The following is a 17,114-nucleotide window of genomic DNA, read 5'->3' as shown; positions in this document are numbered from 1 at the left end:
TCGAGAGCGTAGAAACTTGTACAATGAGGAAGTCAATGAGGAAATATAAGGACATTCACAGAACAAAAAATACATGGGAAGAGATGGCTCAGATGACGCACTATGGAATTGTGGGAAATGCAGGAATTTGTCACAAGAAAAATTGTGACAAATTCCTCGTACCAAAGTCGAGCATTTGGTACGCTTGACTTTGAAATTTCAACTGTCCGGAAAGTGTGTGTGGAGTCTGCGCAGCTAATGCGATATGCTCTGTATGCTGGAGTATGTGGGTATTTTTATTCTGACAAATTAAAGAAGAAAACCTTTGTGTGTCAATACAGTACAGGAGATATGCTAAAAATTGTATTTCATTGTGCTTAATCCATGCTGGCTATTTTTGAGAAATCGTTTTAGTTTACTGTTGTCATTTTATTGAGACAGATCAATTTAAATTCATGTAATAACTGATGCATTTTGTGTTGTTGGTTATAATTATTAAAGATACAGCTGAATTAACTAGAATTCCTATTGGAAATTCGGCCTGAACCATAAATCAATAACAATATATCAATAACACAATAGACATGTGATCAATATCAATAGATAACACATCTGATAGACTGTTTAATAATTTAACTGAGCTCTGCAGTGCATCCCCCAGAATGCAGTGGGGGATGTAGGCAGAGGTAAGGCTTTAGCTGCTGAACCTCTCACATTAAGCTAAGCTAGCTGAGTGGCATCAACTAACTCACTCACTGTTTGGTTGTCTAGCAACAACCTGCTGAGTAATTTGGATTTTCAGGTTTCACCACTGTGCCTCATTAGTGTTTAAAAATAAAAAATAGTGTGGAGCTGAAACTGTAAATGAAAGAGGAAAGGTCACACCAACAGTTTGGCAGTATTTCAGATATCTAAAACCAAAAGACTGATTAATAATTACCGACATTGACTGATATGAAACGCCTGTATCATGACATGTTTTTCTGGCGTAACATCTGGCCATATTTTGGGCTTTACAAAAATCGGTACTTGGAAATCGGATCAGTGCATATTTGAGTAAAACCTTTAAACTCGTTAAAGTTCAAAGATTCAAACCCGACTCTGAGCATCACCGATTGTGACTTTGACGTGCGGTGTGATGCAGACGTGCCGCTGTGTTAAAGTTCAACCTGTGCTGCTCAGCGCCAGTTATCATTCCATCGCTGTGAAGCGCTCTCTGACACATTCAGCATGTTTCTGGACTGATAATCCGAACCGCCTTGTGGGGCTGAAGGCTGCGGAGGAAGCGTGGTGTAAACAAACGGCTGTAGTCTGATAACAACGCGACAGTTAAACTGAGAGACCAGCAGAGTCAGGATTGACGCTCCCCTGCATGACGGAAATTCATCTGATTCAAGCTACACTGTTTTTTTTTTTTGTTATAATATTCACAATCCAACGAAGCAAGAGTTACATCAAGAGTTACTTATCAGTGAGCTTGGGTGATAAGCAGTCGAAATCAAATGATTATAAAGTTTGTTCTTATCGATCTGGGTCATGTGACAGGAAGTGAGAAGCATGCTGTCCATGTAGAGGCAATAATAAACGCAGCTAACTGAGTTCTGTAGTGTCTACACACACACACACACGCACACTGTCACACCTCACTTAACATCGTTCACAAGCATGCTTTGATACGCAGGTTATCACAACTCTGGCACTTAGCGCTGCTATATCTGGCTCTGCCAAACACCCTGAGTTTAATAAAGACGAACCTGGAGCTGCAGCTCCAGGTTAGCGGGTCGGTGGTGCGTCTGCTTCCAGTTTACAGCCCTATGAGGTTCATAAAATGGGATTAGGTTAAGTTCAGGCTCACAAACATTTAACTGGATGAAGATGAGCATCAGACCACAGGCGAAAGCGGCCATTTTTCTGGAGCTTTGTAGGTCTGAGTTGAACCTGCACTGCAAAAACATAAAGTCTGACCAAGTCATTTTGGTCTAGTTTCTAGTACAAATATCTTAGAACACTCGAAATAAGACAAAACTAACTTACAAGTAACTTTTCAGCAAGATATAAGGTCTTGTTTTAAGTAAATAACTCATTAATCTTGATGAGAAAGTAAAAGTTTCACTGGCAGATTATTTCACTTATAGCAAGACATTTTCCCATGTTATCAGTGAAATAATCTGTCAGTGGAAGTAGTACTTTCTCATCAAGATTAATAAATTATTTACTTAAAACAAATTCATATCTTGCTGAAAAGTTGGTTTAGTTTTGCTTTATTTCAAGTGTATTAGGAAATTTGAACTAGAAACTAGACCAAAATGACTTAGTAGGATTTAGTGTTTTTACAGTGTTTTGCTATTGCTTGTGAATCCTGCAGATTCGCTGGTGAAAAACAAAACAAACACAAGCAGTGAGTGGAAATGGACAATTTTCACAGCTGAACGGCTTTTTCCAAAAAGAGCCGAACTAATCAAATGATTTTAAAAATGAGACATGCTGGTTATGAAACCATTTGTTTTTCATTTCTTTTGGTAAGTGGTAGACAGGGTCAAAATTACCCAGTGGCTTACGACCAGACTTGACCGCAACAATTAATTAAACTCAGTTAAATAAAGCATGAGTGTCTTGGAAAAAATAGAATAAAAAAAAGTTCTCAAACATCTAAAGATAAAATGTTAATATTTGTTCAGGGAAAATGAAAAAATAATTGCAATAATATTGTTTTAATTGAAAGAAAATGAATTTATGTGACCTGTGAGTACTTTAAGTAAACAGGATCATTACAGATTGTCCCCAACATTTTTAACGTTGTCTCCATGGGGAATGTATATTTTGTGACACGGAGGCTTGTTTTCATTAGCTGCTCTTCAAACTGGAAAGTCAAGAAAATATGTGAATCAGTGAGGCGGGGGCGTGCTGATTTTTAGAAAATGGCTACTGAAAGATAGTTTATCACAGATGTCTGCAGTCATAAAGTTTGGACACCCGTGTTGTAAACTATAAGCCGTACCACTGTGATACTCAGCTGTGCTGCGCTCACTAATCTCTGTTGTTTGTGTGCTGCAGAGCAGACCAGGCCTGGCCTCAGCATGGAGGAAATCATCAACAGACTTGAATAGTTTTTTTTTTTTAATATATAACTCATGAGTCTAATTTTAGCAACATTTTATAGTTGGATGGAGAAGTGAGGAGGGGAAAAAACACAAAAGCCAAACTGGTGTTGGAAGCAGAGCAGTGAATGTCTGGATGGAGGCCATGGTTTGTCACAGCTGGCCTTCCTGAAGTTTCTCCGCTCCACAGCGGTCAGCGCTGAGCTTCAGTCGCTCAGTATGTGGATGTGTTCACTTCCACAGCTCTACTGTCAACAGCTTCACTGCAAAAATGTGAAATCTCACCACCTACTTTTTAGTCCAGTTTCTAGAGACACACCAATCCTCTTTTTTCCACTTCAGATGCAGATATCTGAGGTATCGTCCGATTAGATACAGAAAAACAGCTGGATTAACTTAAAACATAAAAAAAAAAATTTTAAACACAGACATAAATGTATTGAATTACACATTTATTTGATAACTCTGCACCAGTACAGCACACTGAAATAAACAAACAGCTTCACAAGTTTGATAAAACATGTAAAAACAACTTTAAATTATTCAGTCAGTGCAATTAGGAGTAGAACAGCCAATATAAATGAATAATAAAGAAACTGACAAAACAATAGATTGACTGCTTTGGGCAAACAAAAAAAAAATTGTTCTTCCTTCAAATTTCTTTCAAATTGTTCAGAAAGTACAATTAGGAATTCAACATATGATTTAAAGTAAATAATAAAGCACGGAGCATAGATTTAGGTTGAATAGATCTGGTACATTGTCTCCGATACGCAGTCTTGACTTTTGTTTTTTCAATATTAGACCAATACAGATAAAAATATTGGCTTGATGCATCTTTACATTAAATAAGACAAAACTGACTCATAAGTAACAAAAAGTAAAGTATTAGTTCTACTGGCATATCATTTATTATCTACCTTATAACATGTAAAATATCTTGTTATAAGTGAAATAATCTACCAGTGGAACTAATACCGTTCATGAAAAGTTACTTGTAAGTTAGTTTTGTCTTATTTTAAGTGTTATAAGATATTTGCACTAGAAATTAGACCAAAAATAATAATATAAGACTTAGTTGTTTTTTTGTTGTTGTTTTTTTGCAGTGTTCCCTGTAGAAGGACACATGCAGAAATGTTTGTCCTTGTCGTTCTCTGATCGTGGGAAACCTTTCCTTCTGTTCTCCTGCCTTCATTGCCACAGATTGAGCGTTTGTTGAAATAACAAGTCATATCAGGCTGGATTTTATGATTTTAGACCAGGAGCTTTAATGGTGAAGAGTCACGAATGCACAACGAATGATTTTCCCCATGAAACTGAATCACCAAAACCTAAAACAAAAATCTCCTCTCTCCTCAGATTTTTCAACAATCACCCCCCTTAGACTTAATAACCATCTAATTGTGCGCGATTATTTACCAAAAATATTTCTGATCACATTCGCGCCGGCGGGCTTGAAACCCGAGATAAAGCAGCTTTGGAGAGTCAGACGGCGTGCGTGTCACTTCTTGGCGGTCGCAGCGCTGCAGTTCTGGGGGAGATTAGTTGCTAAGAGGGAAAAGTTGGTGTAATTAGGGTGTGGAGCTTGTTGTGGCTACGGGGCGAGTACGTGGGAGGACGTCAGGCTGTCAAACAGGCTGGAGCTGGTTGGTAGTGAACAGAGTTGGGTACTAACCAGTAACTTATTTGAAAAAAAGTACTATTTAGAGTATTTTTTTACTACGCTGTACTTTTTACCTTTACTTGAGTAATTCTGTTACGAAGTATTACTCTTTCTTGAGTAAAATGTCTGGATTCTCTACCAACTGAATGAAATGTTTTAACCAAAATTTCACCAGACACAGACACATCTGCAGTTTTGTTAAAGTTTCATAAGTTTTCTATTGAAAGAAACAGATTTGGAAAAGAAAATATTTTTGCCTGATTTTGTTATTTTTTCTTACTTATTTGAATTACTGTCATGTTCGTCCTCAAAATACCAACATTTTCACTTAACTTTGCAGTTTGGTCCATCTGATTATGTACTTTTTACCAAATACTCTTAATTTCTTGGACGGCTACTTTTTGCTTTTACTTGAGTAAAAATATGCTGAAGTATTGTGACTCTAACTTGAGCACAATGTTTGGTTCCTCTTTCCTCCTCTGGTAGTGATCGACTCGTAGAAAGTCAAATCCCAACTAGAACATCAGTTTTTTTCCCTCTCAGGTGCTTCATGTAGCTTCTACTAAGGCCTAGGTCTAGTGATGATTTATTTATCCAGATATTTTAACAAATGTTGGCCTTGTTGTGAGCCAGTTTGGAAGATTAGAGGTCAGAGAAACGGCTGTAAAGAAGCCAGTAATGAGTTTATCTGCATTGTCTTGGTTCTTTGGAGAACCTAGACAATGGTTCTCCCTGCTGCACAGGAAGTTAAAGTTTCTATTTATGGCAAGCCGATTTGACCCCCTGATTGTTTTCACTGAGTCTGCACCCTGACGGGGTCAAAGGCAGATCATAAACTTAATTACGTGCCTGATTTAGAAAAAGATGCAATGAGGGCGATGAAGAAATATTCACAATTTTGCCAAGTCATTTGATGTTTTTTTGTCAAAATATACATAGACTATGTTATCCTAAGAGTTCTCTATTTATGAATTACAAAACTAATTTTTAAACATTTTTATTTCCCATAAATCTGCAATCTTGAAACTCTTATTTTGAAGTAAGAAAAGAAGTAGAAGCAGCAATTCACAGAAACAGACCTAAAAGCACTGAAGAAGCATCCACTATTAAAGTCCTTTAAATCCATCCATCCATCCATCCATCCATCCATCCATCCATCCATCCATCCATCCATCCATCCATCCATCCATCCATCCATCCATCCATCCATCCATCCATCCATCCATCCATCCATCCATCCATCCATCCATCCATCCATCCATCCATCCATCCATCCATCCATCCATCCATCCATCCATCCATCCTTACATCCTTGTCCCTTAGTGGGGTCGGGAGGATTGCTGTGGTGCCTATCTTCAGCTAACGTTCTGGGTGAGAGGTGGGGTCACCATGGACAGGTCGCCAGTCTGTCGCAGGGCAACACGGAGACACACAGGACAAACAACCATGCACACACACACACACACACTCACACCTAGGGGCAATTTGGAGAGGCCAATTGGTAGAACATAGAAACATTCCGCAAAGGAAGAGAGACGATATGAACAACTTGTTAGCATTGGCAAAACTGTTAGCCGCTAACATTTAACTTAGGAGTTTTAAACGTCCTGTCAGCGTACTACTAGTAGAGTCTGGACTGCTTCTCATTGCCTCTTGTTTTTAGTTTAACTAGATCATTTTGCACTGAACAAAAATGATCTAAATGCTCTAAAACATAGTTTGAGATTTATGAAGCTTTGCTTCAGTTGTGAAAACACACCAAGGAGCATTTTTAAGCTTACTTGTCATTCAGAACACCTCAGACCACATGGTTAAATACATCATAAGAAGCTTTTGTGGCGGTCCAATTCATGATTCCATTAAACTCCTTCTAAAAACATTCTAAGCTGCCTGTTTTAACAGACAGGTATATTTGGTTCAACACCAAACATACCTTAATACGCATTAATTAGCTACCCAAGATCTCTTCTACCTCCTGTTCATGGCAGTGCAGCCAATGAGTGGCAAAGAAAATCTCCTGGACTGGCTGCTTTGCAAATGGAAGCCAGTAGCATTGTGCCAAAGTTTTTCAGTTTCCAAAGCTGGATTTTTTTTTTGGGGGGGGGGGGAATTTTAGATATGCTCTGTAAAAAAAAAAATCCTTCTTCATGAACAACTCAGTTTCCCAGAGAAATCTGCAAAAAAGTGAATCTGCAAATGTTGAGTTACCAACAGACAGGAGAGCCACTGACTCACTAAACCATCTATCCATCCATTTTCTTCCGCTTATCCAGGGTTGGGTCGCGGGGGTAGCAGCTTAAGAAGGGAGGCCCAGATTTCCCTCTCCGCAACCCCTTGTTCCAGCTCTTCTGGGGGAATCCCAAGGCGTTCCCAGGCCAGCCAAGAAACATAGTCCCTCCAGCGTCTCTTGGGTCTTCCTCTGTGTCTCCTCCCGGTGGGACGTGCCCAGAGAGATGTCCAGGAGACATCCTAACCAGATGCTGAGCCACCTCAGCTGGCTCCTCTCGACATGAAGGAGCAGCGGCTGTACTTTGAGACCCTCCTTGATGACCAAGCTTCTCACCCTATCTCTAAGGGAGAACCCAGACACACTACGGAGAAAACCCATTTCAGCTGCATGTTTCCGCGATCTCATTCTTTTGGTCACTAAACACGGACCGGAATAATCTGCATTAATTATGATCCTTTAAAACAAAGTTTATAATCTTTGAAACCTTCACTCTAAAACATGGGGTACTATAGTTTTTTTTCTTAAAAATGTATCTTGTCGTTGAGCTGGATTTATTGTTGCCTGGCTAGCAGCCTGGGGTGATTGGCTAATTAGCGACACATGTTTGCAGCTCACCCTCTGATATCCCATAAGAGCAGCGGGGGTGTAATTACTTTTTCCCACGCTTGTGTTGACAGTCATGGAAACATTTTACCTAATAAAACAAAAATAAAAAACCTATTTTAGCTTAGACAAATGAGACTCCTGTGTGCTATAAAGCAGAGGCGCTATGAGGTGCTAAAACATGCTCTTTACAGCCCCAGCGGTTGACCCAGTGGGCGGGTGCTGTTGTTTGAAGGCTTAAGGGATGATTTGAAAATTATTTAGACGGCAAAGATTATAGGTTTTGTGGTCAAAACACAGAACATCATACCAGATGTAACAAGGCCAACGCACAAACACACAGACAGTGGCGACGCGAGATGTGCACGGATTGAGTCTGAGCTCAAAGAGGAGACTACATATGGAGCTGATTAGAAAAGAGTCTGCGGAGGCTTTCCTACATGTTGCCATCTCCATGGCATTTTGAGTGTGTGTATGTGTGCGTGTGTGTGTGAGAGAGACATTGTATCTCGTTGTAAGGCAGTGTCTCTGCTGTTGTAAACAGAGCAGGCAAAGCTTTTGCCTGGAATTATTACTCGGCGGTGTAAGTAGGAGAAGAAGCTCTTAAAGAGCAGGATGGCGAGCAGAGATAATAAAAAAAAAAGGCATGGCAAATGAAATCAGGGAGCAGCACTGAGAGACAGCAGCAGAGATGCACTGAGTAATCTGCACCCAACGTCAAGGGAAGGAGAATTAGGAGAGGGCGAGGTCTGGATGGGGGGGGCACGGAAGCCTCAGGGGCGACGTGTTTTTCTTGCCTTCTGGCTGAAGACAAACGGGGAAACACCCAGCTTCTACGCACCTTGAGTGTCTAATGAGTGGGTCAGCTTTCAAAACAAAACCTGCAGCTTTACTAGATGAGATGATACATGACATTTTCACAAGACAAACTAGAGCTGCACCGGTCTAATATGGTCCTGATATTCAAAACAGTTCTAGATCAGGTTTCGATGGCAATGTGCCCAATCCATAAGGACAGATCTATTAAGCTTAATTCGATGCTTTGTGCTCTGAGTGACATCATGCTTTATTATTTATTTTACATTATATTAAGAGTATATAATGTAAAATAAATGATAAAGCAATTTCAAATGGTTCAGAAATGTCACTTTCTGAACTAATAGCACTGACTAAACAAATGAAAGTTGTGTTGTTTTTACATAGGGCCGGACAATAAATTAATAACTATACATATTGAAATAGATACATGATCAATATTAATAGATAATGTGTCTGATAGAATTTTCAATATTCAGCATATAGTATATTCACTGACCTTCAGTCCAGAAATTTTGGGGGATGTAGGCAGATGAAAGAGGTCAGTTATGAAGCGACGGGGCTCAAACCTGCTCAAATGTACATAAAAAAAATAATGCCGTAGAATGAAAACTGTGGATAAAACGGAAACGGTCACACCACCAGATTAGCAGGATTTCAGATATTTGAAATAAAATCTGTATCAAATCTGTAATTATTGATATTGACTGATATGAAATGCTTTTATCATGATACATTTTTCATCCAGATAGTCCAGCTCTAGTTTTGCATGTTTGACCAAGCTTGTGAAGCTATTGGTGTATTTAAGTGTGTTGTGCTGGTGCACAGTTATCAAATGCATTTTTAATTCAGTAAATTTATGTCTACCTTAAAAAAAAAAGTGTGACAGTAAGTCTATTCGAGCACTTTTTTTTGGTATTGGCCAATACTTAACCTTAGATATCTGTATCGGTATCGGAAGGCACAACAGTGGATTGGTACATCCACTGTTGCACCGATCCGCTGTTGGATGGTGCGGTGTGGTTTTAATGACTAACACAAACGCCTTATTTTTGCATTGTTGATATTGCAGTCAGCAGCTGATTTCTGAGTTCACCCTTATTGGATTTTTCAGATCTGTAAGAAAAGAAATAATTTCAACTTGTGCTTGAAAGTAGAGAACCACCTGTGTTTGTGAGTGAACACAAAGTTAACTGGGATCACACACACCCAGAGAGAGGCCAGAAGAAAAACACCAATCTCACTCCTTTTCAGACTGATCAGATCTTCAGATTTTGGGTTAGTTGAGGGTCAGGATTAGCTTTGGCTGCCATCTTATGGTTGCAAAGCCCCAAGATTCATTGAATCAAATGTTGCCATAGGAGCAGATGCTGAGCAGATGTGTGATATAAAGAGCAGATAATGTACAGACCACCTCCCCTGCAACCAAACCACACAGTAGGAGGTCCTTTCAGAAATTGCAGATTATCCAGCAGATCAGTGTAGAATCCGAGCCCCAGATTCTGCCTGTATCCCCAGAGTTGGTTAACAACTAAAGGTCACAATAGCTCCCCAAATCTCTTCAGTCACGCAAAAGCTTGGGATTTTATACTGAAGTATTACTGAACAATCTGCAACACAAACATACTGTGATAATGTAGGATGGAACTGCGTATGGTGTGAAGGTACAGCTGAATCTCATCTGGCATGTATCCAGGAAGTAAAGACGGTTAAGTCATGTATTTGTTGCTTTTAAAATGTAAAAAATCAAGATGTATTTTTTTGCTAGATGTTAAAAGTATTTTTCTGATTTTGTAAAGAGGGAGGGCGTGTTAATAAGTCTATTATTTAGGCAACAACTTTGCCCAACGCAAAACTCTGACGGTTTGCATGAACAAGAAGACTCTTCTCTGGCTCTATATCCATCTACTGTAATCCCAATTTTAAATGAACTTTTAAAATAAAAGGAAAACAAAACAAGAAAATGTAAGCCAATTGTATTTTTTTATCTATGGTTTGGAGCGAATCAATCAGGGTACACAAAGTGTAATTGTTGACACTATGCTGGGCTGTGATAAGCAGGAAGTAGTGGTTGCTAATTATCATGGACCAAACATCTAAAAAAAAAGAGTCCTCCCCTCCGAGCTGGAAGTTTGGACTTTGACCGGGTTTCGTTCCTCTGGTAAGGCACAGAAACACCAGTGGACGTAGGCATTCACTTCCTCAGAACTTATTTGGTAAATGTTTCCATTTCCCCTTTAGCACATCGAAACTTTTTCCGAAAAGTCAAAAACCACTTGGAGTAAATGTAAAAACATTTAGAAATTTTAAGCCAAATTGATGGAGTTATTTAAAATTTTGTAATTTCCATCAACCTTGTCTTCAAAAAGTGCATAAAAAATGCTGATGGAATCACGGTTAATATGGAAATTGTTGGTGTGGAAAAAAGACTCAAAGTTAGCTATTATCAGTTTAAAACAAAGCTAGGCGCAGCACTAGCTTTGCTGCTAGCTAGCTACTATGTGCCGTGTTTCCTTCGTAGGCATCAAGTTCTATGTGTTGGATTAGGACATTCACAATTAACGCAAGTGCCTCCACTAACTGTAAAAGTACACAGAGACCGAAGTTAATATTAGATGCTAAAGATCTGAGGTTCATTATTATTTTGACTTGATTAGTTCACTTTGTGCTGCTAATCGTGATATTTTTATGCTATTTTACTTTGCATCACTGAAGTTAAATAGGTTAAAGTGGAACTGCAGCCATGCAGAGAGAACATCTGGTTGTACGGATCTGTGTGCTGAACTTCCGCCTTAACACACTCATATTGGGCTTAATCGGTGTCGGGGAGGGTGAGTGTGTGTGGGATTAGTGCCAGCAGGCCGTGGTGTCTTTTGAGCTCATGTGCCACATGTCGGACTGTCTGTGCAAACGACCCGCGCCGTAACACAGAGCATGTCTCAGAGGGAATTGGGACAGCGGGCCTCAGATTAGAATCTGGATCCAGCGGCAGTTTCCTCGTCTTCCACACACGTGACCCGGCGCATTCCAACACCAAGCTGGGTAACAGGGTTACCTGTTGGTCTACTTAAAGCTCATCCACTTGTAATATTATTACAGAGGGTAAAGTTGCTAGCTTAAAGCCAGTGAATCTGGATGATTCTCCTCTTAGTCCATGTGGGACAACTGCCAAGGTTAAGTGAGCGTGGGATTTTCACTCTGCACCGGTTTTAGTGAAATCCCTAAATCAGGTTTTTGTAGCTTGGCAATCGGAACCCAACAAACAACCTAAATTTGGGTTTTTGTGTGACCAGATGGAGGTCTGAGTTGTTTAAAGTGACTGATGGTATTTTGTGCAGTAAAGCCTCTGGCTCCAGTGGGTGGTCAGTAGCAGTTGTTAGTTTTGGGTGTGAAGAGCAGCAGGGGATTTAGTCTTCAAAGTAGATTTTGAGGGATTTTGCTTTTTGGAGGGGGGGAAATTACTGGAGGCTCTTGTTCTTGGGGAGCGCGGTTTGAAGTTTCTAACCCTCAGGAGCTTCTGTGAATTTCTTACCCCTCAAAGATCTGAAGAGGGTTTTTTTCTATTGCTCACATCCCACTTAATTTTCATTGGTTATATAAGTGTGGCTTTGTTTTCTTTGTAGTCTGTAGCAAAATCTTGTTTTTCCGTAAAAAGTTCTGCTGCTGGGATGAGGTGAAATTGTGTTTTTTTTCCAACACTAGTGAAATATTGACGGTGTTTTGCACACATTTGCAATGTTAAGAAACTCGGTGGGTTTAAGTGTGTTAACAGTTTAACTGGTGGGACCCAATGTAGAAGGAAACACCTGGACAAAAACGTCAGTCAACCTCTTCTCTAATACTTTGTGGGATTTGAAGGACTAAAGTGATTGCAATAAGGGAAACCTGGACTTTCAACATGTGTAAACAGGTGTACATTAATAGTTTTGTTATTAATTTTGTAATAAATCAAGATTGGAGTTGTTTATATGTCAGGCGTTTGCACAGAGAGATTGGATTCGCATAGCTGTAAATGCCCTGACCCTTCACTGTCGTACATTCAGACATCTGACCTACGAAGAACTACCTGACACTGTCAGGCTTTAAATGAGCATCATACTTGCGTACATATTTGATGATCACTAGACATTTTTAGTATCAGTAATGTGTTTAGAAGTTAATTCAGAAGAAGCACTCAGATCCATCTATCTACTCATTGTCGGGTCACAGGGGTACCAGTTTAAGTAGGAACTTGATGTCCACAATTCCCTCTGTCCAGCTTCTTGAGCCTTCTGCGATCATCACAGTGATTTCTCACACAGTGGTACAAATAACTCACAGCAGGAAGTCAGAAAATACATATTCAGAACGCTGTTTCTTTATATTCGTATATTATAGATTTTAGGGTGAAATTGTAAACAAGAACAAGTTTCTGGTAGATGTCTGCTACTGCAAGCCTTGTGATACAGTAGAAGAAGAACGGGGCTGTGCACCGCTGGAGTATCTCTAGCCCACTTAGATGTTGTTAGCCTAATTAACTGTAGCTGTGTCTCAGTCCCGTAGGCAAAATCCATGAAAGTTTCTTTCTACTTTAACTGTAAGTACAGAACAGTGGGCTAAAAGTTTAAAAGCGATTCCTTAAGTCCAACATCAAAGAGTTGTGTTAAAGCCTTGAAACTTTCTAAAAGCTGTAATTGGCTTTAAAGCTCCACTCCGAGCGCACGCAGCAGTGTTGCGTAAGAGCAGAGAGGCAGCCCGGGGTCAGCAGCGCTAATTAACGTCTTTGTTTTGCTACTGTCGGCCATTGTTCACTCATATCCCCCTTTGCTGTCTACTGAAACCGGCTCCACAGAGGAAACCCCACAGCGCTTCTCTCCTGTGTACCTGCTGCTCGCCATCACCACACAACAGGGTGGGGAAACCCCTTCAGTGTTGTTTGTTCAACCATGTGCAGCAATACCTGGCTAGCCCTTAGCTCACCTGAATGCTTCCTGGTGTGAGTTTAGTGGAAATTCCCACTGAATTCGGATTTCCCAAAGGGCAGCAGATATAAATTCATGAAGAAGTGAAATCTCCTTCATTTTTCTGGATCTGCTTTTTGCCACACACAGAGCAGATAGATCTAAATACATGCAGAATTAAACAAGTCCAGCATGATAATTTGGTATTTTGCAGAAAGTTATAGTTGCTTTTTTTTTTTTTTTGCCACAAACACAACAGCTGTTGATGTGATCCAAGAGAACATATAGGTTATCTTGGAACATAGATTTAATGATTTTACTAATAGAGAAATATTTTGTTTCTCTAGTCTTTGATTCATTTCTAAACCTTTCAGTGATGCTTAAAGATCAAAGTTAAAAATGTACTAGATTAGAAAATTGGTCCATATAATCCATGAGAAAATATTGATTAAATATATTTTATATTAATATATTGTTATATCATTAGATATAATAAAGATTATATGTAACAATTTTATGTATAAAACTGTAAAATTGTTTCATATAATAATTTTGTGGATTGTCAAATTCAATTATAGTAAAATATAAAATTTTTACAATTCTGTATTGTAACATAAACTAAAATGTAAAATTTTGTATTGCAAAATTATAAAATATTACAATATAAGAGATGAAATATTTTTATAATGTGAATTTTCATATTTAGTATTCAGATCCTGCAGATAGCTTCATGAATTTTCCCGTCTGTGTCTGGAGAACTCTGGGACAAACTGAGGCGAATCAAACAAGTTAGGTTAAAAAAAGTAAATTCATCCTTTAAACTCGCCTGTTTTTACTGTGAGCGGCAAACACTCAGGGCGTGGGGGTCGGAGGTCGGCGGGGTGGTAGGCTGTGGTAAACTGCCAAATTCACATTTAATGAAAGAAAGCCTAATCTGGATTAGTTTTATTAAGCGCTATTTCCCCTGGGCCAAATGGAGATGGGGGAGGAGGGACGAGCCAAAACGCTTTTCAGCTGAAATAATTAAGAGTCTTCGCCTTCTCTCTTCCTGCAGTTAAGACGAATGTCCAGGCTCTTCATATTCGCCTCTCCAGCTGATGGAGGAAGAACAGCTGCAGCTTTTCACTGAGTTCACAGAGTTTCTGCTGTTCTGGTGCATTTTGGTGCTTGATCACTTTTTGTTTCTCATTTAACTCGGCAAGTCAGAGGTTTTCGGTTTCTTTCGTGCTGTCGCAAGATGAGGAAAGAACAGAATGCAAAAGAGATGTGGGAGCTGCTTAAATGAAAGTTAAAGTTAGATGTATTTTTCCATCGTGTCTGTCTTTCAGTCCCTGAGGATCTGTCCCTGGAGGAGAGGGATGAGCTGTCCAGCATCCGGCGGAGGAAGAGGGAGCTGCTCGATGACATTGAGGTGCGTTTTTTTTTTTTAGTTTTTTTTTTGCAGGAATCAGTCACAGTAGTAGCTGCATCCATTTATTATTTCCCACTGGGGTGTGCAACGAAGAAATCACAAATTTAATTGAGCACAGATATTTGCCCACTCCTTCAAGTTGGGTTGTTGCATAGAATAAAAACTAAATCTGCACTAAGGTAAAAACATAAAAACGGAAAGTAAGTAAAAAGTCTGCACGGTTATTAAAAATAACATAAATAACATACTCAGATTCCGAAATGAATGTTCCTGATTAATGAGCAGGAAATTAGAAGAATGTACAAACTGTGCTTGTATATTTATGCATAAGAAAACAACAACAAACTAATTGAGTTTGTTGGAAAGATGGTGGGAGGAAGGATCTGTGATTACGCTCATTTGTGCCTCAGGATGCAGCAGTTTGTCATTGGAGCCGTTCTTCTGTTCCTTTCTCTATCCACAGTGATCTGGATTCATGGTGCCAAAAGTTACAAAATGCTTGTGGAAAGAATCTTCCTGTTTTACGTTTCTCTGTTTATGTCCTTTGTTATCATTTATTACCTTCTCTAACAGACTGACATTTGCAGTTTCTTGGAGTGTACAAACCTTAATATTGTCCTCCTTTCCTTTTGTATTTTTTGGTGAAATACACTGCTCAAAAAATAAAGAGAACACTTAAGTGTTCCCTTTATTTTTTTGAGCAGTATAGATAAATATGTTTCCTCTGTAAAAAAAAAAAAAATACAATTGAGAGAAGTTTTTCAAGTTGCTTTTTATTTATTTTTTTAGATTCATTTATCTTTATTACTCATCTTCACTGCAGGGTTGATATTATCCAGGTATTCAAAAAGCATTTAATTTCTCTTTATGATAAAGTGCTTTTGAATTGAATTTGAATTGAAATTTCATGGGAATCAGCAGCTCTTTGTCTCTCCTCCACCTCTCTGGGTCTATTTGAATGATGTGGATGATGCAAATATCCCAACTGTCGATCTTTGCGCAGCCAGTTTACTCATTCTACCTGATGTGTGTCCCGGTGCTGAACGTTGCTCTGGTCTCTGTTTTGTCATAAAGACAGAAAACCTCTGGATAATGATTGGCTTTCTTTCTCCCAGAGGCTGAAATTTGAGATCGCAGAAGTCATGACAGAGATTGAACAGCTGACGTGTGTCGGGGAAAGGTAGGTCAAAGTTCACGGTTATAGCTGCTTGGATACATTATGCTAATTTACACCTATAGTAGTTTCTGTGTACGGTTTCTCTCCTTGATAGACCCTCTCTGTGTTTTCACAGGTTTTATTTGTTCAGATGTTTTCTAGTCTAAATTGCCAGTAAAAAAAACTGTATCCCAGTATATTTTTTAGAAATCTGGCTGTAAAATATGTAAAGTATGCAGCAATTTCTACAGTAGGTGTTCATAAGTACAAAAAACGATCATGAAGGTTTTACGACAAATTTTGTTTACAAAGAAAAAGGTTGAAAATTTTTCTCTTTGGGCTGTGAAGTTGTTCAAAAGTGATTCTTTGTTGGAAAATGCTTTTGTTTACATATACAGATCTGTTCATTAAGTCAGAATATTATAGAAAAGTCCATTTATTTCAGTAACTCCATCACCAAGTGAAACTCATTATAGATTAATTAGACAGAAACTCATGTTTGACACCTTTAATTCTCTTTATCATGATGATTTTTCTAACAGGTAATAAAACACAAGATTTAAATTCACAATATTACATCAGACCAATAAAAAATATACATATAAAAAAACGTAATAAGTTTAATATCACCTTAAAAGTAATTTTTTAAAACATACTTTTAAAACAAGGCTCACCAGGATGTTTAAGTTTATTCAGTATAAAAATATACCCTTGAATATGTCATATAGGGATTAGGTAATGTATGTCAAATTTATTCTATATAGTTGTGAAGTTGAATGAAAAGCATATATGTTTGTTTTTTGTGTGGTAGAAAATAAATAAATAAATCAATAAACCTCCATGTTTAAAGATGGTGGTGGCAGCATCATGCTGCTCCGTTAGCCAGAACCTGATCAGAGTCGATGGAACATAGCTGGAGGTTCTGCCATGAAATACTTTAGACCAACGCATATTCATGTGTCAGAATGGCCCAGTCAAAGTCCAGGCCTAAACCCCAAAGAGAGGTGAAACCTAACGATGGATGTTTCCAGAACCTTTTCATCCAATCTGACAGAATTTGAGCTGCTTTGCCAAAAACAAACGACAAAACTTTCCATCTCTAAATATTAAAATCTGGTAGAGATGAAACAAGAAACATTTAAAAGATGTAACATCAGCAAAACAACCTCGACACAGGATGAAATATTCCAATTTTTATTCTAAAACAATTTGAAAATT

At 38.7% G+C, this 17,114-nt stretch overlaps 1 protein-coding gene across 1 annotated transcript in view; it reads left to right on the top strand.

Moving 5' to 3' along the window:
* Window positions 1–17,114, top strand: part of LOC103481978 (cytohesin-3) — a 43,248-nt gene that overhangs the window by 1,354 nt on the left and 24,780 nt on the right. The window contains exons 2-3 of the mRNA XM_008437841.3: window positions 14,658–14,740; window positions 15,856–15,920. Coding sequence (XP_008436063.1) covers window positions 14,658–14,740; window positions 15,856–15,920 — 148 coding nt within the window. The remainder of the gene's footprint in view (window positions 1–14,657; window positions 14,741–15,855; window positions 15,921–17,114) is intronic.

This window comes from Poecilia reticulata, chromosome 19 (assembly GCF_904066995.2).
Source record: "Poecilia reticulata chromosome 19, P_reticulata-male-v2, whole genome shotgun sequence".
NCBI classification, from domain to species: Eukaryota; Metazoa; Chordata; class Actinopteri; order Cyprinodontiformes; family Poeciliidae; genus Poecilia; species Poecilia reticulata.
The sequence above is the reverse complement of the archived record's forward strand: the minus strand, read 5'-3'. Positions and strand labels throughout refer to the sequence as shown.